General features: G+C 46.4%; 1 protein-coding gene across 1 annotated transcript in view; it reads right to left on the minus strand.

Annotated features, from left to right (window-relative positions):
* Window positions 1–24,058, minus strand: part of LOC115481064 (leucine-rich repeat and fibronectin type III domain-containing protein 1-like protein) — a 363,511-nt gene that overhangs the window by 73,690 nt on the left and 265,763 nt on the right. The window contains exon 2 of the mRNA XM_030220063.1: window positions 12,884–14,281. Within this exon, the coding sequence (XP_030075923.1) occupies window positions 12,884–14,262 (1,379 nt within the window). The 5' untranslated portion in view covers window positions 14,263–14,281. The remainder of the gene's footprint in view (window positions 1–12,883; window positions 14,282–24,058) is intronic.

Consider the following 24,058-nt stretch of genomic DNA (forward strand, 5'->3'; position numbering starts at 1 on the left):
TCTCCCGAAATCCCCGCTATGGGGTCCTCTCCCTGCAAATTCCTGGAGACACCGGGGTAGTATCGTTCCAATGTCGGCTGGAGCGGTGAAGACGCTGAGGTAGGCAGAGGAACCGACTTCAGCGTTCCCTTTCTTTTGGAGTGTGGCATTTTGGGGAAATAATTATTGTAGCCCAGACCGAACAGAGCGTCTACTAACCAAACCGGTCAGGCAGCCATCTTGGATCCCCCTTTTTTTTGAGATTTGCAGTTAATAGGTGGGAAAATTCCATGTTCAGCCACATTAACTCCAAATCTTAACACATTTTAGTAAAAGTGCCCCTTAATTTGCAAAGCATTATGACACTTCAATCTTTTTAGACTTATATTCTGGCCACATCTTCTGAACAAATTCTCACTCTTTGGCCTTCAATGTCACTCTCTGGAATGGTAAATCTCATTCTTTGGAGAGGTCTCTTAGCATCTCTAGACTTAGCCAAGTAGATCAGAGTCATTCAAAACTGACTGGGCTGAGAGGCTAAATTTAATGAAAGATGACTAACCAATTAAATCTATCTTTTTAAAATCTGAGTAGATTTGGAAGCAGGGTTAGGTGGGGGATGAAGAAAAGAGAAGGTTGAGAGGCCAAATCTGGATGCTACAAAACAGAAGACCTAATTTTGTCTGGCCATACTTCCTATTAATTTTACAAAATAAATAGCCTATCCCATTGCATCTGCATGAAAAAAATAAAGGGCCCCCTCTCCTTTTTCGCTGCTTTAAAAAATCTCTGTGACCTGATTTCTCTCTTCATTTCTCTCCCGATACCTACTCTTTCCTCTTCCTTCTCCTTCTTAGAGACCTCAAAATACTTCCTGAAAGCAAGCAGGAGAAGAACCCAGAGTTAGCTCCTCCTGCCTCACCATTCTGTATTGCATTAATGGGGTGGGGGATGGGAGGGGAAGAAGGAGGGAAAGGGGGACTCTTGGTGGGGGGTGTATAACATGCTAACACTTTTGTTACGAGGCAGGTTAAGAATGCCAGTCACTTTTTTTTACGCAGGGAAGGAGATTGAGCAGAGAGTTGGGAGGCTGGACATTGCTTTAATGCCGGGAAAGCATTCACGAGCCTAATGGTGTTTTTATTTAACAATAATATTTCAAGCAGGCTGTCTAAGGGATAAATCTATGAAAGGCACCACTTTGTTATTTATCGCAAGTCCCATTTTATATAATGGGACTTTCCATCGCCCGTCCACCCGCTGCAGTCTGCCAGCAGCGATGTAAGAGCTGCCTTTGGCCTGCCCTCAAAGCCTTCTTTGTACAGCATCCCACCTATGCTGGAACAGGAAGTGCTTGTACAAAGAAAGCTTCTGGGGCAGGCTGAAGGCAGCGCTTACACATTGCTGCTGATGCCGACAGCCTGGAAGTTTGGAGGCCTGCTCCCGCCCTGGGACCCTGGCTGCTCATTACTCTGCTGTCGGTGAGGGAGGCCGGGGCTGTGGGACATTATCAAGCTTATTTTCGAAAGTGATCGCTGGCCATAAATCGAGAGATGGCCGGCGATCTCTCAAAAGCGGCCAAATCGGTATAATCGAAAGTGGCTTTTTTGACAGCATCACCGCTTTCCCGTCGCCTTGCCGGCGAAAGTTCAAGGGGGCATGTCGGCGAAAGCGGGACATGGGCGGGCATGGGCGTGGCTACCAGATGGCCGGCTTTCGTGGATAATGGGGAAAAAAAGCGGTGTTAAGCAGTATTTTACCGGGTTTACTTGGCCCTTTTATTTTCACGACCAAGCCTCAAAAAGGTGCCCCAACTCACCAGATGACCACCGGAAGGAATCGGGGATGACCTCCCCGTACTCTCCCAGTGGTCACCAACCCCCTCCCACACTAAAACAATAAAACTAAAAACCTTTTTTGCCAGCCTCTATGCCAGCCTCAAATGCCGTACCCACCTCTATGACAGCAGAATGTGTGGAATCCTCCAACAGCCTTTCCCTGGTTGTGATGTGGCTCTCGGGTGAGTGTGACACCTTTTCTGTTAGGTGCACTGCAGAGTCACATCAGCAATGCATTGTGGTGGGTGTAGGGTAGTGGGCTTTACTCCCATGGTGCTTTTCCCCCTGCTAACTGGGTCAGAGTGTGCCCTGTTTTGTTTCCGGTAGTGCATGAGGTAGTGGCCATTTTTGTAAGCCAGATTTAGATCCCTTTCATGTGTTACCCACGTTAGAGAACTTACCTTGAATGTTGCTGAAAGAGGGCATTGTACACCATTCTGCCAGCTCTGACCTACTGCTAATCTCAGTACCAGGGAGACTCTTTGCCAGTGGGGCACAACCTCTGATCTGCAGTTAATTGTGAGTAAATGTGCTTATTCAAATAAAGGACTTTTTCAAAGAGATTAGTCTTCAGGTGTCAACTGGTGTGCCAAGGTTATACAGCAGCAACAAGTCCTAGAGGCCTGCGTGTATGCAGGTCCCTGGAGCACTTTTAGTGGGTACCGCAGTGCACTTAAGGCAGGCGGACCCATGCCCATCCCCCCCACCTGTAACACTTGTGCTGGTAATGGGAGCCTCCAAAACCCACTGTACCCACATGTAGTTGCCCCCTTCACCCCTAAGAGCTACAGTAGTGTTGTACATTTGTGGGTAGTGGGTTTGGGGGGGGGGGGGGTTGGGGGGCTCAGCACCCAAAGTAAGGGAGCTATGCATGTGGGAGCTTTTTCTGAAGTCCACCGCACTGACCCCTAGGGTGCCCAGTTGGTGTCCTGGCATGTGAGGGGGACCAGTGCAATACAAATGCTGGCTCCTCCCACGACCAAATGCCTTGGATGTTGCCAGGTTGGAGATCGCCAGCATTTTTTTCCATTATTGCTGAAAAACAAAACCGGCGATCTCAACCCCGGCAAACTCTGGCATCTTTTTCGATAATACAGTTCCGGCCAGCTGTAGCGCCGTCGCCAAAATAGATCGCCGGCAAACTATTTGGCCGGCGACGTTCGATTATGCCCCTCTATGTTGCCTCCCTCCTGTGCTTAGCTCTGGGCTCTTCTTCATCTTCTCCCCAGGAATAGGGTTACCGTATTTTGTCCTCTCAAAAAAAGGACACATGTCCTGCCCCCTGCCCCACCCACACCCACCCCTTTCACATCCTCACCCCGCCCCCTGTCACATATTCCCCTCCCCCTGGGTCACATATTCCCCTCTCCTGCCACCCCCATCACCTCCCCTTCCCTTACTTACTATCTACTGCCCTGGTGGTCTAGTGACCTCTTTGGGGCAGGAAAGAGCCCCCTCTTTCCTACCCGGAGCTCTGTCCTTGCCCTGCATTCTGTTGCTGTGACGGTCTTGGGATTCAAAATGGCTGCCGAGAGTTGAAGTCTTGCGAGGCCGCTTGAACTCTCAGCGGCCATTTTGAATCCCGAGTCTGTCACAGCAAATGGATGCAGGGCAAGGGCAGCTCTCTAGGCAGGAAAGAGGGGGCTCTTTCCTGCCCCGAAGAGGTCATTAGACCACCAGGGCAGTAGATAGTAAGTAAGGGAAGGGGAGGCTAGGCTAGGCCCACCGCCCGCCCATTTGTCCAGAAATCCGGACATATTTATTTATTTATTTTTATTTATTTATTTATTGCATTTGTATCCCACATTTTTCCACCTATTTGCAGGCTCAATGTGGCTTACAGAGTCTCGTTATGGTTTTGTCATTCTAGGATATTAGATATGATTAGTGATGTAACAATATTAAGTAGGGAAAGGAGAAAAGGTTTAGGTGGGTAGATAGAGAAGTTAGAGAATATTAGACTGTCGTAGCTGGGCGAGTTGGCGAGTTGATTTAGTGAGGTTATGAGTTTTCTTTGTACGCCTTGTTGAAGAGATGTGTCTTCAGAGATTTTCGAAGGTTGGTTATTTCTTCGATGGTTTTCAAGGTAGTAGGTAATTCATTCCACAACTGCATGCTTATGTAAGAGAAGGTAGTTGCATGCATCTGCTTGTATTTCAGTCCTTTGCAGCTGGGGAAGTGTAGATTCAGAAATTTGCGTGATGATCTATTGGCATTTCTGGGCGGTAAGTCCACAAGGTTTAGCATATAGGTTGGGGCGTCTGCGTGGATGATGTTGTGAACCATCATGCAGACCTTGAACATGATGCGTTCCTTAAGTGGGAGCCAGTGAAGTTTCTCTCTTAGGGGTTTTGCACGTTCATATTTAGTTTTTCCAAATATGAGTCTGGCAGCGGTGTTTTGGGCTGTTTGAAGTTTTTTGATGTTCTGTTTTTTGCCTTCAGTGTACAGTGCATTGCAGTAGTCCAGGTGACTCAGTACCATTGATTGTACCAGGGAATGGAAGACGTATCTCGGGAAGAAAGGTTTTACTCTTTTGAGTTTCCACATGGATTGGAACATCTTTTTCATCGTGTTCTTCACGTGGGCATCGAGCGTGAGGTTTCGATCAATGGTAACTCCAAGAATTTTCAGATTTTGTGAGATGGGAAGGCAGCAGTATGGTGTGGTTATGGTGGTGAAGTTGCTTGTGTTATGTTGTGATGTGAGTACAAGACATTGTGTTTTTTCTGCGTTGAGGTTTAGCTGGAATGCATCCGTCCAGGAGTGCATGATTTGGTAACCCTACCCAGGAACAAGGTAAAAAATGGATTATAATAGATTACAAAGGGGCATGGGTTGGTGGGGGGGAGATGGTGCATGATTGATTGATTTGGTGCCGTGAAAAATTGCTCAGACACTAAGGGTGCCGTGAACCAAAAAAGTTTGGGAACCACTGCATTAATGGCATTAGCGTGTGCTAACGCAATTACACAGTTTTGTAAATCTAGGCCTAAGTATATAAATCTTGTCATTAAAATTTTGATTAATCAATTTTCTTGGCTGCTCAGAAGCTGTTTGACAGTTCACCTCAGTATTTATTTTTTTGTGCACAATCATATTCTTTAGGGGCCCCTTTTATTAAACTATGGCAAAAGGGGCCCTGCGGTAGTGTCTGCACATGGATTTGCCGCAGCAGGTAAATGGTCGAAAAAAAGGAAATGGCTGTGCAGTAAGTGCACACTTGCCCCCCCGGCCATTTCTGGGGGGAGCCCTTAATGCCACCTATTTAAGAGGCGGTAAGGGCTCCCACGCTAACCCAGCGGTAAACAGGCAGCGATTACCTCCAGGTAAGCCCCGGTGCAAAAGCAAATTTCTGTTGCACTGGAAATGGTGCATAGTGGGGGTAGCACTACCATCAGCTCCTGCAGTAGGCCGGTGGTAGTGCCAGATTGGCATGCGACAACGCCACGGTATTGCTACCACAGTGGTGTAAAAAGGCCCCAAAATCATATGTTCCATAAATGAATACAGCACATTGCTGAAAAGATTGAAATTTCAGCTTTCCAGTAAAATATTCAGCCTGAGCCAAACAAGAGATCTGGAGATATAGATCTGAATATTGATTCTGGTTTGCTTTCAATGTGGTTGAAAAAGCTTTAATTTGTAATTCTGTTTTTCCATTAACAAGGAAGAATGAGTTAAATGGAAATACTTTTAAAACAAATAAGAGGAAATATTTTTTCATTACTAAATAGTCAAGCTCTGGAACTCTTTGCTGGAGGATGTAGTAACAGCTGCTAGAGTATCTGGCTTTAAAAAAGGTTTAGACAAGTTCCTGAAGGAAAAGTCCATAGTCTGCTATTGAGACAGATATGGGCAGTGGTGTGCTGGTAAATGTTTAACAACAGGCTCTCTCCCCAGTCCCCCTCTACGCCCCCCCCCCAAAAAAAAAAAAAAACAATTGAAGAGCTGGCTATGGCTGGGGAGAGAACCTGGGGGGGCAATGCATTACTCCAGGAAAAAAATATTAAATGATCCCAGGTTCCAATCTAATTCATGTTTAATGTGCGATAAAATGCCATAAATAAGTAAATAAATATAAACTTTTAATGTTGAGCACCTGATTCTCAAAGTGAACATATTCCAAACACTATAATGAAAATAAAATGATTTTTTCAACCTTTGTTGTCTGGTGACATTGTTTTTCTGATCATGCTGGCCTAGTATCTGATTCTACTGCTATCTCTCCTCTTAACTCTGTTTCCAGAGCTTCATTTCCATTTATTTCTTTCCTTTCCTCCTTTCTTCTTCATTTCTGGTCCTCCGTAGACTTGACTGTCCAGTGGATCCATCTTCTGCCTATTTTCTTCATCCATGTGCAGTTTTTCTCCTCTCTTCCTTTTCCCTCATCTCCTTCCTCACTCTTCCCTCCCCTCCATCCATGTCCAGCATTTCTTCTCTCTCCCTTGCCCTCACCTACATCCATCCATGTCCAGCGACCCTCCTCTCCCCTGCCCTCCATCCACCCATGTCCAGCGACCTTTCTCTCCCCTGCCCTGCCCTCCATCCACCCATGTCCAGTGACCCTTCTCTCCCCTTGCCCTCCATCCACCCATGCCCAGCGACCCTTCTCTCCCTGCCCTCCATCCACCCATGTCCAGTGACCCTTCTCTCCCCCTGCCCTCCCCTCCATCCACCCATGTCCAGTGACCCTCCTCTCCCCTGCCCTCCCCTCCATCCACCCATGCCCAGCAACCCTCCTCTCTCCCCTGCCCCCTCCAGCCATCCATACCCAGTGACCCTTCTCTCCCCCTGCCCCTCCCCTCCATCCACCCATGTCCAGTGACTCTCCTCTCTCCCCTGCCCCCCTCCAGCCACCCATGCCCAGCAAATCTCCTCTCTCCCCTGCCCCCCTCCAGCCACCCATGCCCAGTGACTCCCTTCTCTCCCCTGCCCCCCTCCTCCAGCCACCCATGCCCAGCGACTCTCCTCTCTCCCCTGCCCCCCTCCAGCCACCCATGTCCAGTGACTCCCTTCTCTCCCCTGCCCCCCCTCCAGCCACCGAGGTTGTCCAGCGGATGCTTCGGGTCAGGCAGGAAAGATCCCCAGTCTTTCTTGCCCGCTGCCGGTGCTGACTCTCCCCTGCTGCCGGATCGCTCTTCAAAATGGCCGCCGAGACTTACAAGGGCGGCCTCCAAGACTTCAACAGAAGTCTCACGAGGCCGCTGCTGGAAGTCTCGGCGGTCATTTTTAAAGAGCGATCCGGCAGTGGGGGAGGGTCAGCGCCGGCAGTGGGCAGGCAAGACTGCCTGCCCCGAAGAATTCGCTGGACAAGGGAGGGGAAGGACCGGCCCTGTAGCTGGGAGGGAGGAAGGAGAGCCGGCTCACCCTCAAGAACAACCGGCTCACAAGTCAGTAAAAAATTTAACAAGCACACCACTGGATATGGGGAACCCACTGCTTGCCCTGGGATTAGTACCATGGAATGTTGCTATTATTTGGGTTTCTGCCAGGTACTTGTGACATGGATTGGCCACTGTTCGAAACAGTCTAACACTGGGATAGATGGACCATTTGTCTGGCCCAATATGGCTATTCTTAACTTCTTATAAGTCAGGCACACAAGGAGGTGACATCATCTGATTACCCTGGTATAGAACTGCTCTTCCAGAGCTCAGAACTTTAGTGTAAGTTCTAAATGTGCATGGCTCTTCCTGTGCACAGCGTTCTTCTCAGTTTTCTTTTTTTCAGCTGAATGGATGCAAAACAAAGTTCTCCCATTATTTTTTTTACTCTTTTTTTTTTTTGTGTGTTTTCTTGTAATTTTCCTGTACGGAATAGAAGAATATCGAGCTCATTTTCAAAAGAGAAAAACATCTCAAAAACGGCACAAAGTGCCAGAAGTTGTGATTTAGGGGCAGATTGGGGGTATGTTTTGGGTGGGATTTGAGTGGGCTCAGAATTTGGTTGTTTTCCCTTTATAATGGATCAAGATAAAAACACCTAGGGTAAAACCTGGGATGTATTTATCTGGATCTGTTTCAATTACGAGCTGACCACTGGAGAGATTAAGGCATGACCCCCCTCCTTAATCCCCCAGTGGTCACTGACCCCCTCCTACCCCCCCCCCCCCCCCAAAAAAAAAATGTCAGCTTCAGATATGATTGCCATTTCTATTGGAGCACCAAGCTGGTCACATTTGTAGGCTAGTGGTCAGTGCAGAGGACTGCTGAGAAAGGGACCCAAGTCAATATCCCCTTCTAACTAGTACACTTGTGGTGGAAATTGTGAGCCTTCCAAAACCCACAAAATACCAACTGCACCTATAGATAGGGGACAGCTGCAGACCTGAGGGCTTTTGTAGTGGCAGTTAGGTACAATAAGTTTGTAGATGCTCCTGGGAGGGCTCACAATACATAATAAGGGTGTTAAGATGGGATTTGTACAGTGGTGTGCTGGAGCGGGCTCTCACAGGCTCGCGAGAGCCGTTTGTTAAGTTTTTAAGAATTTTGGGAGCCGGTTGTTAAAGTAGGCCTCCCCATGGCTACTTTAACAACTGACTCCCAAAATGTGGGCTTGGGCCCCCTCCTGAATTCATTTTTACTTTGCTGACAGTAATGCTGCCAAGTAAATAGACTGCTGCTGCTCCCTGCTCCTTGTTTCTGGCTCTGAGCATCAGGCTGAGACTTTTCATGCAAGCGCAAGAAGGTTCCATCAAGCTGCTCAGAGCCAGAAACAAGCAGCAGAGAATGGTGGCAGTCCATTTATTGGCTGGTGGGGCTTGGCAAAGGTATGCCTAGCGTGCCCGCACAAGGGAGGGGAGAGAGAGGCATGTATTCCCCCACCCCACCCCCAAATTTCAGGGCCGGCTATGCCCGGAGAGAGAGCCTGTTGTTAAAAATTTACCAGCACACCCCTGGATTTGTACCTGGGTCCCTTTATGTGAAGCCCACTACACTGATCACTAGGCGGCCCCTCTGCTCTGCTGGAATGTCTGTGTGGCCAGTCTACTAGGAATGGTGCCAAACAGCCATCCTTATGGCTTCTTTTTTGTGCGTTTTTCTCTAGGACTTTTTTTTTTTACAATGGTATCTAAAGAAATATGTACTTAGTTCACAAATGTCTGGAAATTAGAGATTTTTGAAACAAAAAATAGAAGATTTTCCAGTTTGAAAACTGCTAGGTTCAGGATGAGAATTTTAGACGTTTTCACCAAAATGTCTCCAATTGGATTTGGACACTATATTGAAAATGCCCCTCCATGCCGCCTAAGTCAGGATTTGGATCGTATCCAAAATGTGGTAGAAAAATCCATACCTTTGGCGTGCACCCTACCCCCATTCTATAACTTGGCGCCTAATGTTAAGTGCCAAGTGTATGCATAAGTTTTAGAATACCAGCACTTACATGGGTCAAAGGTACAATAATTGACAGTTACGCGTATAATTGTTAGGTGCTATTCCATAATGTACATGCCAAAGTACATAAGAACGTAAGTGTTGTAACCTCCTCTCTGGAGCTATGTAAGCCACATTGAGCCTACAAATAGGTGGGAAAATGTGGGATACAAATGTAATAAATAAATAAAAATAAAATACTGGGACAGACTGAAGTTCCATCAAGCCCAACATCCTGTTTCCAGCAGTGGCCAATCCAGGTCAAAAATACCTGGCAAGATCCCAAAACAGTACAATACATTTTATGCTGCTTATCCTACAAATAAGCAGTGGGTTTTCCCCAAGTCCATCTTAATAATGGCTTATGGACTTTTGTTTTAGGAAGCTATCCAAACCTTTTTAAAACCCTGCAAAGCTAACTACTTTTACCACATTCTCTGGCAATGAATTCCAGAATTTAATTACATGTTGACAAAAGAAATACTTTCTCCAGTTTGTTTTCAATTTACTATTTAGTAGCTTCATTGCATGCCCCCTAGACCTAGTATTTTTGGAAACAGTAAACAAACAATTCACATCTACCCATTCCACACCACTCAGTATTTTATAGACCTCTATCATATCTCCCCTCAGCCGTCTCTTCTCCAAGCTGAAGAGCCCTAGCTGCTTTAGCCTTTCCTCATAGGGAAGTCGTCTCATCCCCTTTATAATTTTCATCGCCCTCCTCTGTAACTTTTCTAATTCCACTATATCTTTTTTGAGATGTAGTGACCAGAACTGCATACAGTATTCGAGGCATGGTCACACCATGGAGCGATATAATAGCCTTAAAGCACGTTGATGGAATAAACAGGCATGGAACCAAACATCAAGGATCATAAGACGCCTCCTTAATTTTTATCTTCTGTTCTCTTACTAGTTTGTTCATCAGAGGTTTTTTTTTTGTTTGTTTCATTATGAAATACAAAGTCCAGCCATATTCAGGGTTTAATAAGATCCAGCTGCCACACTCTTCAGTAGAGGTGAAAGCAGTTATGCAGAAAGCCAAACAATGAAGAGATTTTTCTAATGCTCCCTCTGGAAAGGATTCTCAATTGATGGATCATTCAGAAAGAAAGAATTTCAAGGAGCCACACTGTCTGCAAGAACAGCTGCTCACCATCTCTGTGGTACAATATATGCACACCATTTTGTTTTAATAACATAGTAACATAATAGATGACGGCAGAAAAAGACCTGCACGGTCCATCCAGTCTGCCCAACAAGACAACTCATGTGTGCTACTTTTGTGTATACCCTACTTTGATTTGTACCTGTGCTCTTCAGGGCACAGACCGTATAAGTCTGCCCAGCACTAGCCCCGCCTCCCAACCACCAGCCCCGCCTCCCAACCACCGGCTCTGGCACAGACCGTATAAGTCTGCCCAGCCCTATCCCCGCCTCCCACCACTGGCTCTGGCACAGACCGTATAAGTCTGCCCAGCGCTATCCCTGCCTCCCAACCTCCAGTCCCGCCTCCCACCACTGGCTCTGGCACAGACCGTATAAGTCTGCCCTGCACTATCCCCGCCTCCCAACCTCCAGCCTCGCCTCCCACTACCGGCTCTGTTATCCAATCTCGGTAAGGTACAGGCTTTCTACACAATCTCAAAAGCAGCTACCTTCCAAACTAGTAGAGATTGATAAATGTGTTACATATCTTATCAGAACTACTTGTGACTTCTTGGGTAAGAATCTGTGTCTGCAAATGCAGCCTGATGTCTAATATGTTGCACATTTCTAGCTTTCATGAAGATACCTTCTCCAAGTTAACAAATGCTCCTTGTACTGGAGACCTGCTCTTTGGACTTGTTTCCAAGCTGAAGAGCCCAAACCTCTTCAACCTTTCCTCATATGAGAGGCATTCAATCACCTTTATCATTTTGGTTGCTCTTCTTTGAACCTTTTCTAATTCCACTATCAGGCTTATTTTCGAAAAAGAAGGGTGCTCATCTTTTGACACAAATCGGAAGATGGGTGTCCTTCTCACAGGGTCGCCCAAATCGGCATAATCGAAAGCCGATTTTGGGCATCCTCAACTGCTTTCCGCCGCTGGGACGACCAAAGTTCACGGGGGTGTGTTGGAAGCATAGCGAAGGTGGGACTGGGGTGTGCTTAACACATGGGTGTCCTCGGCTGATAATGGAAAAACGAAGGGCGTCACTGACGAACACTTAGCCGACTTTACTTGGTCCTTTTTTTTTTACGACCAAGCCACAAAAATGTGCCCTAAATGACCAGATGACCACCAGAGGGAATCGGGGATGACCTCCCCTTACTCCCCCAGTGGTCACTAACCCCCTCCCACCCTAAAAAAAAAATTTAATATTTTTTCCAGCCTCTATGCTATCCTCAAATATCATACCCAGCTCCTTGATAGCAGTATACCGGTCCCTGGAGCAGTTTTAGTGGGTACTGCAGTGCACTTCAGGCAGGCGGACCCAGGCCCATCCCCCCCTATCTGTTACACTCCAAACCCCACCAGAAACCCACTATACCCACATCTAGGTGCCCCCCTTCATCCCTAAGGGCTATGGTAGTGGTGTACAGTTGTGGGGAGTGGGTTTTGGGGGGCTCAGCACACAAGGTAAGGGAGCTATGCACCTGGGAACTTTTTCTGAAGTCCACTGCAGTGCCCCCTAGGTTGCCCGGTTGGTGTCCTGGCATGTGAGGGGGACCAGTGCACTACAAATGCTGGCTCCTCCCACAACCAAATGGCTTGGATTTGGTCGTTTCTGAGATGGGTGTCCTCAGCTTCCATTATCGCCAAAAACCGGGGACGACCATCTCTAAGGTCGACCTAAATGTTGAGATTTGGGCATCCCAGACTGTATTATCGAAACGAAAGATGGATGCCCATCTTGTTTTGATAATACTGGTTTCCCCGCCCCTTCGTGGGGATGTCCTGCGAGGACGTCCTCAGGAAAACTTGGGCGCCCCATTCGATTATGCCCCTCTATATCTTTTTTGAGATATGGCAACCAGAATTGAATGCATGGAGTGATACAGAGGCATTATAATACTCTTGGTCTTATTTACCATCCCTTTCTTAATAATTCCTAGCATATTTGCTTTTTTGGCCGCCACCGCAAACTGGGCAGAAGATTTCAGCGTACTGTCTACAGTGACACCTAGATCTTTTTCTTGGGTGCTTACACCTAAGGTGGACCCTAGCATCAACTAACTATGATTTGGATTATTCTTCCAAATGTCCCTACTTTGCATTTGTCCACATTACATTTCATCTGCCACTTGGATACTCAATCTTCCAGTTTCCTAAGGTCTCTCTGCAATTTTTCACAGTACTCATGTGTTTTGACAACTTTGAATAGTTTTGTGTCATCTGCAAATTTGATCACCTCACTTGTCGTTCCGATTTCCAGATCATTTATAAATATTTTAAATTGCACCAGTCCCAGTACAGATCCCTGTGGCAGTCCACTATTCCCCCTCCTCCATTGAGAAAAATGGTCATTTAACCCTACCTTCTGTTTTCTGTCCAATAACCAATTCACAGAAGGACATTGCCTCCTATCCCATGACTTTTTAATTTTCTCAGGATGAGAAATATGAGCAACAATGCTTTATCCATTGTATTTTCACACAATATTTTTCAATTATATTTTTCAGTTATAGCAAATGACTCACCTGTAAACCAATATGTCATCTGTGGAGCTGTTGTACTGAATCTGATACATTCGGATTCCAGGAATATGGTGTTGGGAGGGCCACTGGATCAGAGCAGAGGAGGAGGTCAGCTCAGCAATTATGACCTTCCTCTCCTGCCGAGCTTTGCTCTCATTGCCAGGGAAACTGGACTTGGCGGGGGTTAAGATGTCTGAAAGGCCAGATTCCACCTCTTTGTCACAGCTAGTACTATTGGCAAGCTGAGGGAATGGGCTGATCTCCAGTTCAACAGGTGCTGTAGATTCCCCTGCAGCATTGGAGGCAATGCAGGTGAACTTTCCACTGTCAGTTGTCAAGGCAGCCAAGATATCCAGTGTCCCATTATCATAGGATATTGTCCTTGAGGTGTTGGAAATCAGCTTCCCTTCTGGGGAAATCCACCGCACATAAGGATCTGGATCACCCACAGCTTTACATTTCAGGGAGGCAGTCTGACCTTCTATGATGGCCAGTTTTGGGGTCCAGTGAGTTATCATGGGAGACTCACAGACAAACTCCTCCTCTTTGATGGTCCAGAAGTATTTGCCCATAAGCTCAGGAGGTGAGGCACAGGTTTCTAAGTCATCTTCTCTAGTGAGGCGCCTGAGCCAGACAAGTTCGCAGTTACAGTGTAAGGGATTCCCACCAAAACTAAGGACCAATGATGTCAATGGGGATCCTTTAGATTTAGCATACACAGGGATCCTAGAAAACAAAGGATCAGGGGGCATCTTTTTCAGTTTATTTGAGGTCATGTCTAGCCGGGCAAGCTTGTGTAAGTTTGAGAAGATTCCTTCGGGGACATAGTCAATGAGGTTGTGATCCAAACTTACAGTGTTCACACTGCAAAGCTTTCCAATGGTGTCCCAGGGGATAATGACCAGGTTGTTGTAGGAGAGATCCAGGTCCTCTAGGGTTTCCAAGAAGTCATCCAGAGATCCTGGTGCGACATAATGCAGCTGGTTGTTGCTCAGAATTAAGTGACGGAGGTTGACAAGGCCTTTAAAATGGTCTTCATCAACATACGTCAGTCTATTGTTGTCCAGATGCAAGGCGTGAAGGCCCTTCAGGTCAAAGAATGTATACGGTGTGATTTGGCTAATTGTGTTTCTTGACAGAGTCAAGTGAATGAGGTTCGTCATGTTGGCAAAGTCTCTTCGCCTTAGGGTGGTGATGAAGTTGTCCATCAGCCGCAGCTCAGCAGTCCTCCTGTCAATGGTAGGTGGCACAAAGAGTAGACCTGTTTTGGTGCAGAGGATGGTGAAGGATGGAGACACGGTTTGGCACGTGCATCTCTTAGGGCACATCATGGCCTTTACTGATGTGCAAATCATCAATAGATACAGAGCCAGCCTTTCCATTGTAGGGACAGTAATTAGCCTAAGAGAAAAGCAGAAAAAAAGACCAATTAGAAATGTTTACTCAACTAGTGCAACATATAGTAACAACATATAGCATTCAATAGTAGCATGGGGTATGACGGTAGATATAGGCCTTAAGGTTCAACATATCTCTGTCTATTCTCCTGTCTTGCTATATTACCAAAGACCCCACTCAATCTCCAGTTTTATTACTGAGGATCCTCTATACCCATTCCAGACTCTAGACCAGCAGTTGTCAATAGTAATAGCTGTAACAAAGAGGTGGAATCTGGCCTTTCAGACATCTTAGCCCCTGCCAAGTCCAGTTTCCCTGGCAATGAGAGCAAAGCTTGGCAGGAGAGGAAGGTCATAGTTGACAACCCACCTAGCCAGTCAGGTTTCCAGGATATCCACAATGAATATGCATGAGCTAGATCTGCATACTAAAGAGGTAGTACGAGCAAATCTCTCTCTTGCATATTCATTGCAGATATCCCGAAAACCTGACTGGTTAGGTGGGTACTGAGGACTGAGTTGAGAATCACTGCTTCAGAACCTTGTTCCCCACCACTGAGAATTTTTCATGCCTAGTCTAGGTTATATCACTTGTTTTTCCTGTTGATGATTCTCTTTACCTGGTCCATGATTTGCCGCTTATTCCCCAATGCCCTTATTTTTGAAGCTCTATTTGTGTTTTGGATGTTTGAAAAACGGCATTTAGACAGCCATATTGCACAGATGTCCAAATCCCAATTTTATTAATCTAGGAAGTGTCTAAAATTGCAGTACAAGGGGGCATGATCTGGCCATTCTTTGAGTGAGACTAGGGAGGGGCCAAAATATGGATGTCCAGCCCCAATTTCAGAAGCAGAAGGGATGTCTATGTCCAAAAAGATGGATGTTTGTATTTAGACCTGGCACCTGGCATGTCCTGGTTACAGAAAAGTGCTTTGATTGAGCTGCTCTTCACTACAGGGATTAAGGGATGTCACCCTCTTAATTTTCCAGTGGTTACTGCCCTCCCCACGAGAAAATGACAAGGGATACTGGGCTCTATGCCAGCTTTAGGAACTATGGACATTCATGGTACTAATTTTTTAAAATTAATACATTATATATCACCTCCAAGTCCGAAGGTTATAGAAGCAGTGTCAGTTCAGGTACAGTGGGTATTTTTCTGTCCCTGGAAGGCTCACAATTAAAAAAAAAAAAAAAATTACAAAGAGCTGCAGTAGGATTTGAACCAAGGTCCCAGATTTTCAATCTGTTGCTCTAACCATTCGACCACCCCTCCACTCTGCATGGATGTCTATGTGGCCCTTTTATAACATGGAGTGAAAAAAAGAAGCACATCACCAAGAGCTTTCACAAAAAAGTTCAATTTATTCACCAATAAAAGCTGCGTCAGGGGCTTGAAATCACAACCCAGCGGCAGGGCCGCCGAGAAGGGGGGACAGGGGGACAAAATTCCCAGGGCCCGGGCCTCCAAGGGGGCCCGGCACCACAGTCCCACCCGCCACTGCCACCGGGCCCCTTCCACCTGAACTTCCGCCAGCAGAAGTGTTGTCTTCTGTTCTGACTCCGGCGTGCGCGGCCCACACAGATGTGCTCCTCTTAGCTGATCTTTGCTGTAGTCTGCAGGGCTTCTGTGCGTCTGACGTGCAGGATGTCAGACGCACAGAAGCCCTGCAGAGTACAGCGAAGATCAGCTGAGAGGAGTGCGTCTGTGTGGGCCGCGCACGCCGGAGTCAGAAGACAGCACTAAAGCTGGCTGGGGTTTGGGTGGAAGGGGCCCGGCCCGGTGGCGGAGGCGGGTGGGACAGTGGCGCCGGGCCCCCCTCAGGGGGGCAGCGATGATGACAACCTGGGGGGGGGGGGGGCAGCGGGGGCGGGGCCAAGGGCCCGGGGGCGGCCTTGTCCCGGGCCCGGCCCGGCCCAGTCTCTCGGCGGCCCTGCCCAGCGGTGCAGTCTAAACAATTCTACCATGAATTGCTGTTGCTGCTACTTTTCAGGAGAGAAGATGTTTTAGTGCAGTAACATAGTAACATAGTAAATGACAACAGATAAAGACCTGAATGCTCCATCCTGTCTGCCCAACAAGATAAACTCATTTTACATGGTATGCGCTACTTTAAATGTATACCCGAGTTTGATTTGTCCCTGCCTTTCTCAGGGCACAGACCGTAAAAGTCTGCCCAGCACTGTTCTTTACTAAAAGTTTTGAGGCTAACGTCGAAGCCCCTTAAAATTTACACTCCAGCTCATCCATATCTATTCAGCCATGATCAGGGCGCAGACCGTAGAAGTTCGCCCAGCATTGGTTTTACTCTCTAATTACTGGCATTGCCACCCAATCTCTGCTAAGATTCCATGGATCCATTCCTTCTAAACAGGATTCCTTTGTGTTTATCCCATGTATGTTTGAATTCCATTACCGTTTTCATCTCCACCACCTCCTGCGGGAGGGCATTCCACGTATCTACCACCCTTTCCGTGAAAATATACTTCCTGACATTACTCCTGAGTCTGCCCCCCTCCAACCTCAATTCATGTCCTCTAGTTCTACCACCTTTCCGTCTCCGGAAAAGATTAATTTGCGGATTAAAAGCTTTCAAATATTTGAACGTCTGTATCACGTCACCCCTGTTTCTCCTTTCCTCCAAGGTATACATGTTCAGGTCGGCAAGTCTCTCTTCGTACGGTTTGCAACGCAAATCCCAAACCATTTTTTGTAGCTTTTCTTTGCACCGCTTCCAGTCTTTTTACATCTTTAGCAAGATACAGCCTCCAAAACTGAACACAATACTCCAAGTGAGGCCTCACCAATGACTTGTAGAGGGGCATCAACACCTCCTTTCTTCTGCTGGTTATACCACTCTCTATGCAGCCTAGCATAGAGACTAGGTGGAAATGTTTAGACTGCACCACTGAGCTGTGATTTCAAGCCTCTGATGCAGCCCTTTAAGAGGGTGAAACGCAGCTATGTCAGGCTTCATATTATTCATTTAAGCTTTCAGTGGTGAATAAATTGAACTTTTTTTGTGAAAGCTCTTGGTGATGTGCTTCTTTTTTTCCACTCCGTGCTGGACTTTCTAAGTCACCTGCCTACTTGTTTTCTTGGGCCTTTGATAACATAGACATTCCTATGCTGCCACAATTTTATTTATAGCATTTATATCCCACAATATTCCCACCCATGGGCAGGCTCACTGCGGCGTACAACAGTCTATAAAAACATACAACAGTTTAGCAAACAAACAATCAATGTCGTCAGAGAGAAAGGGAAATAGCTAAGGAGGGAAAAGGGGAAAGAGTAGTGGTGAACAATATGTCGCTACGACAGACAATGACATCCATGTCCCTTGTTTTGCCTGACGTTTCAGGTTCACATTGGTCGTAATCAGCACATGGACATCCATTTCTCATGTACTGTAGAACAGGCTGTATTTCTGCAGATTCTGTTCTAAAATAATAGCACCACCAGTGACGTACTGATGTCCTTATTCTGAGCTGTTCATCCTTTCTAAAATGCTGTTCCATATTATTAAACATTTTTGCTTGAATAATTATGAATGAATTTGATCCACAAAACTATTTCAAAAGCAAGTCTACAAAAACGAATACACTAACTAATTTTATTATTCTCTGCTTTAGTAACAAATAGGAGTCTCCACTCAATCCTGCCCAATTACAGCTGGGTAAGTCCCCGGCGTTAAAAAACAAACAAACAAACAAATTTTCCAAGCACCAGAAACGGCAAGCGGCATATGTTGGAACTGCTGCCAGGCACCTGCAGTAGCCCAACGGTAGGGACAATTTGCCACATTCCATTGCAGCTGTAGCCCTACCACAGCTTTGTAAAAGAGGCCCTAAAAGCCATGCTTTCTCCGGATAATTATAGAAATAAAACAAAACGTAAAAAAGAAAATCATTTGACACCTTTTTTACTGGACTAACTTAATACAGTTTGTGATTAGCTTTCAAAGGCAACACCTTCTTCAGATCAAAAACTTTCAAATCTGACAAAGAAGGTGTTGCTTTGAAAGCTAATGAAAAAATGTATTGTTAGTCCAATTTAAAAAAAGTATAATGTTTTCTTTACTATGTTTTGTTTTATTTCTATGTGTTATCTTTAAAAGTGGACCAACATGGCTACCACATCACTTTACTCAAGAATAGTTTTGCAAACTATGGGGCCCTTTTATTATTATTATTATTATTATTATTATTATTTGTTACATTTGTATCAGTAACAAGCACAAAAAGGGGAAAACTCCGCTTTAATTTGTGAAATACAACAATAATCAATAAGTGAATCTGTTGTAACCAGATGTAGGATATCAAAAAATTAATAGAAGGGGGGAAAAGACCTCAGACAGGTCATAATCAGCCAGATTGCTGAAATTACTCATAGAGAATCACCATACTTCAATCATCGGTCACAATCCAACCTCCTCCCTTATACTGGACAAATATTTTTTAAGAGAATTTTTATAAAAAGAATGCTACATCCACTCTGCAAATCAAAACTTTCAAGACATCAAAATGCAAAAACACTTAGCTTGAAGCAGCGTAAAGGATGGGCTACCCCGCCCAACAGACCCGTTTCGCCGGTGGGGCTTCTTCAGAGGAAAGGACGTCCAATTGATGATCACTGCTCTAATAGCAATTAGTGATGTCTGCTTGATGGTCTGGCTGGAAGCTCAAAATGGGGCTGCTGAGCTTCCAGCCAGACCATAAAGCAGACATCACTAATTGCTATTACAGCAGTGATCATCAATTGGACGTCCTTTCCCCTGAAGAAGCCCCACCGGCGAAACAGGTCTGTTGGGCGGGGTAGCCCATCCTTTACGCTGCTTCAAGCTGTTTTTGCATTTTGATGTCTTGAAAATTTTGATTTGCAGAGTGGATGTAGCATTCTTTTTATAAAAATTCTCTTAAAAAATATTTGTCCAGTATAAGGGAGGAGGTTGGATTGTGACCGATGATTGAAGTATGGTGATTCTCTATGAGTAATTTCAGCAATCTGGCTGATTATGACCTGTCTGAAGTCTTTTCCCCCTTCTATTAATTTTTTGATATCCTACATCTGGTTACAACAGATTCGCTTACTGATTATTGTTACATTTTTATCCCACATTTTCCCACCTTTTTGCAGGCTCAATGTGGCTTACATATAACCGTTAGCGATGTTAGTCGATTCCTGTCTGAACAAATACATAGTATGAATGAATACGAAGTGATATTGTGGTAGAATTAGGTACATGTATGGTAGGTACAATTGGGGGGAACTTAGGGAGGGAAAGGGGGAAGAAGAGTCCGGTAATGTCCATTACGGTCTTTGGTTACATTGTGTCGCACATGTCCAGGTATTCTTATGTTGGGTCGGTGGGGTATGCTCTTCTGAACAGGTCTATCTTTAGTGCTCTCCGAAAATTTAGGTGGTCGGGCCTAGTTTTTCCTGCTTTTGGTAATGCGTTCCATAATTGTGTGCTTAGGTAGGAAAAACTAGATGTATAGGTGGATTTGTATTTGAGTCCTTTGCTGCTTGGGTAGTGGTAGGCTCTACGCACGTGCATTGCACACCCAAATGAGACTACCGCCAGGCCAGCACATCCCCTGGTGGTAAGTTCAGATTTGGAGTGCGCCTATAATGCCTGGATGGATTATTTATTTATTTCCTCCCATGTATGCCATTTCTGGTGGTAATCGACATTTGGCATGCCTGACCGGTCACCGTGTGTGTAGCGCGTCAGCCTTTACTGCTAGATCAATGGGTGGCGTTAAGGGATTAGGCCAGTTTTAAACGTGTGCTGTTTTCAGTTTTACCGCATGACCTTTTCCCATCATGTAAAAAAAAACTCTTTTTTGCAGACGCGGTAAAAATTGTCCCAGTGTGTGCCTAATACATGCGCCTACACTGCTGCAGGCCACTTTTTACTATGGCTTAGTAAATCAGCTCCTATGATATTATCAAAATTAGATTATTACAACTCAGTACTGTTAAGCCTCCCTCTGGTCACAATTTATGTTTATGTTTATTTAAAATCTTGATATACCGCTCACCCTTACCAGACCAGAGTGGTTTATAAAATCAAAACCAAACATAAATAGGGAAAGGAACTCCATAAATCAAAAGGACAGACCTAACCACAATCACACATGGTCACAGTCATTCTTTCACATAGTCAATCAATACAATAAGGGCATGCTAATACACAATAACTACAATGAGGGAATGCTAATAGACGATCTAGCTTTCTTGTCCACCAGGTTACAGATTGAAAACCTGCCTAAAGAAATATATTTTCAAGAGGGTCTTAAATTTCTGTAGTTCACCTTCCCACGAAGTTCCTTTAGCAGGCCAAAAGAAGGCCCTATCCCTCGTGATTGCATTTGCCAGAGGGAGTGAAGACATCCTAAAATCCTGCATTGACATAAGACATCTAACAGGTGTATATAAAATCGTCCACTTACGTAAACATGATGGTTGTTGCTCTCAAAGGGGCCCTTTTACAAATCAGCGGTAAGCCCAATGCGGGCTTACTGCAAGTTAATCTGGAGCTACCACCAGCCCAACAGGGGTGCCAGTGGTAGTTTCAGCCCCAGTGCATGCCACTTCCCACATTAGGAAAAACTGCGCCATATTTTTTAGCGCAGCACTAACCCGGCAGTAATCGGGCTATTTTCAGCCTTTTTTACCTGCTGTGGTAAAAAGAACAGCAGCACGTGGCAAAAACTGCCCCCACGCTAGCACTGCAGCTTGGTAAATGGACCGCTTAGTGACTTATGTGCTAGGCATAGGATCTTGCAAAGGATCTTAAATTTACTTCTGGAATTCATTTACAGAGAATGTAATAAAAGCGGTTAGCTTAGCAGGGTTTAAAAAAGGTTTGGATGGCTTCCTAAAGGAAAAGTCCATAGACCATTATTAAAATGGACATGGGGAAAATTCACTGCTTATTTCTAGAATAAGCAGCATAAAATGTATTGCACTGTTCTGGAATCTTGCTAGGTACTTGTGACCTGGACTGGCCACTGTTGGAAACAGGATGCTGGGCTTGATGGACATTTGGTCTGTCCCAGTATGGCAATACTTATGTACTTATGTAAGAGTACAGCCAGCCAGTGATACTTAACAACAGTGGCATAGCAAGGGCAGGGTGGTGGCAGCAGAAGAGGGCTGTCGTCTGTCGATGGAGCTGGTAGGCGGGGCGGGGCGGGGCGGGGGGCTCCGATGGGAGAGGGTGGAGGGGGTTCTCATATGGGAGAAGGGGGTAGGAGAAGGGGGTGGGGTGGGGAGGGTGGGAAAACGGGTTCTCAGATGGGAGAAGGGGGTGGGGAGGGGGTTCTCAGATGGGAGAAGGGGGCTGGAACTGGGGTCTGAGAAGGGGCCATGCCTGGGGCTGGTGGGAAAATGGGGCATGCCTGGGTCAGGTGGGAGAATGGGTCTGGGGCTGAAAAGGGGTCCCTAATGCAAGCCATGTGGATGAAGGGAGCTGGAACTGGGGGCTGAAAAGGAGGATAGGTGGGATAAGGGGGCTAGTACTGGGACTGGGGGCTGAAAAGGGGCAGGGGCTGAAACTCGGGACTGGTGGGAGAAAAGGGCTGGGGCTGAAACTAGGGGCTGGTGGAATAGTGGAGCTGGAACTGGGAGCTGAAAAAAAGGGGCAGAGAGAGGGGACAAATCCTGGATGGAAGGGGGAGCGAGAGGGAGGGCAGACCCTGGATGGATGGGAGAGGGAGGGCAAATGGTGGATTGAAGGGGCAGAGAGAAAGGGCAGACAGTGGATAGAAGGGGCAGAAAGGGCAGACAGTGGATGGAAGGGGGAGAGAGAGAGGGCAGACAGGGGCAGATGGTGGATGGAAGGGGCAGAGATAGAGGGCAGATGTAGATGGAAGGAGCAGGGAGAGAGGGCAGACATTGGATGGAGGGGACAGCAGAGAGGGCAGACACTGGATGGCAGAGAGAGAACAAAGACAGATGCTGGATGGAAGGAAGACAGTGAAAAGAAGATGAGGAAAGCAGAAACCAGAGACAACAAACTATAAATAAAATATATATATTTTTTTGCTTTAGGATAAAGTAGTATTGTAGCTGTGTTAATAAATGTTTATAATAGAACATGTAAACAAGATAATCTTTTTATTGGACTAATTTTAATACATTTTGGCTAACCTTTGGAGAACAAAACCCCCTTCCTCAGGTCAGGATAGGATACTGTAACAGCACTATACTGTATTGACCTGAGGAAGCAGGTTTTGCCCTCTGAAAGCTAAATGTCTTAGTCCAATAAAATTGTATTATTTTATTTTCTATATTTGCTTTATTTCTATTTGTTAATTTGTAAAGTGGTGATTGGTACTTGTTAGTTTTTTCAAATTTACATCTGCTGTCTTTATATTTTGCACAGTACTAAGGGACATTTTCTGTTTCTGTGGTGTTGCATTGCAGTGGCGTAGCCACAGGTTGGCCTGGATGGGCCAGGGCCCACCCAATTAGGGCTCAGGCCCACCCAACAGTAGCACACATTTAGCGGTAGCTGGTGGGGATTCCAAGATCCACCAGCTGAAGACTTCCACCCGATGGAAATGAAAATGCTACTCTCCACGATACCAGCACTTGCATATTAGTTTTCAGCGCATGCGTGCTGCAGACTGCCAAGGTGGAAAGAAGCGTTTTCCTGCCGGCTAAGATTTTATTTTGGTGGTGGTTAGGTGGGGGTGGCGGGGGGAGAACACTTGGTGCCAACCCACTTCTTGCCTAGGCCCACCCAAAATCTGTTTTCTGGCTACTCCCATGCAGGGGCGTAGCCACGGATGGGCCTGGGTGGGCCCAGGCCCACCCACTTTCCCTCCAGGCCCGCCCATCCATGATCCGACATCTTCTCCACCTTCGTGCCAAGTCTCTCGCATCCCGCTTTGGCGGGTCATCTCCCAGTCTCCCGCTGAACTCCACTGCTGCAGCTGCTGCCGCCGCTTCTCTCCTGAGCAGCAGCAGGAACAAAAACAGGCGCTTCGCCGAGCCACCACTTCAGTTCAGCCGGCATAAGAAGAAAAACAAGCGCGGGGCCGCCCACAGCAGCCTTCAGTCATGAGCTGTTGGCTCTGCCTGTCCTCTGCTCCCGGAACGGGAAATTGACGTCAGCGGGGGCAGAGGATGGGAGAGCCGAAAGCGCATGAGTGACGGCTGCTGCGGGCGGCCCCGCGCTTGATTTTCTTCTTGTGTTGACAATGCTGCTCCTGCTTCAGAGGGCCAGAGTGAGAGAGGAAACGTGGCTGGTAGGGGAAGGGTATCTGAGAGAGCAGAGGGGAGAGAAAAAAAGAAGAGGACGCTGGAGAGTACAGAGAGAGATAGTGAGAGATTGGGAGAGAGGGGACATGGAAAACAGTAGGGGAGAGCCAGAGAGAGAGAGAGAAATGGGGAGAGAACATGGAAAAGAGCAGGGGAGAGAAAGAGGGTAGAGCCATGTGGGAGATGGGGAGAGAAGGGACATGGAAAAGAGCAGGGGAGAGCCAGAGAAAAAGGGGACATGGAAAAGAGCAGGGGAGAGCCAGAGAGAGATGGGGAGAGAAAGAGGGGACATGGAAAAGAGCAGGGGAGAGACAGGCTGCTGGGGAGAAGGAAGGGGAACAAGGGGGATACCCTGACTGGTCAGATGGAGAGACAAAGAGGAGAAATGATGGATGAAAGGAGGGTGAAAGAGGAAAAATGCTAGAAGGAGGGGCAGAAAGAGGGAAGATGCTAGATGGAAGAGGGGTACACAGAGAGAGAGATGAGTAGAAAGATGGGGAA

The sequence above is a fragment of the Microcaecilia unicolor genome, chromosome 11 (assembly GCF_901765095.1).
Source record: "Microcaecilia unicolor chromosome 11, aMicUni1.1, whole genome shotgun sequence".
Taxonomy (NCBI): domain Eukaryota; kingdom Metazoa; phylum Chordata; class Amphibia; order Gymnophiona; family Siphonopidae; genus Microcaecilia; species Microcaecilia unicolor.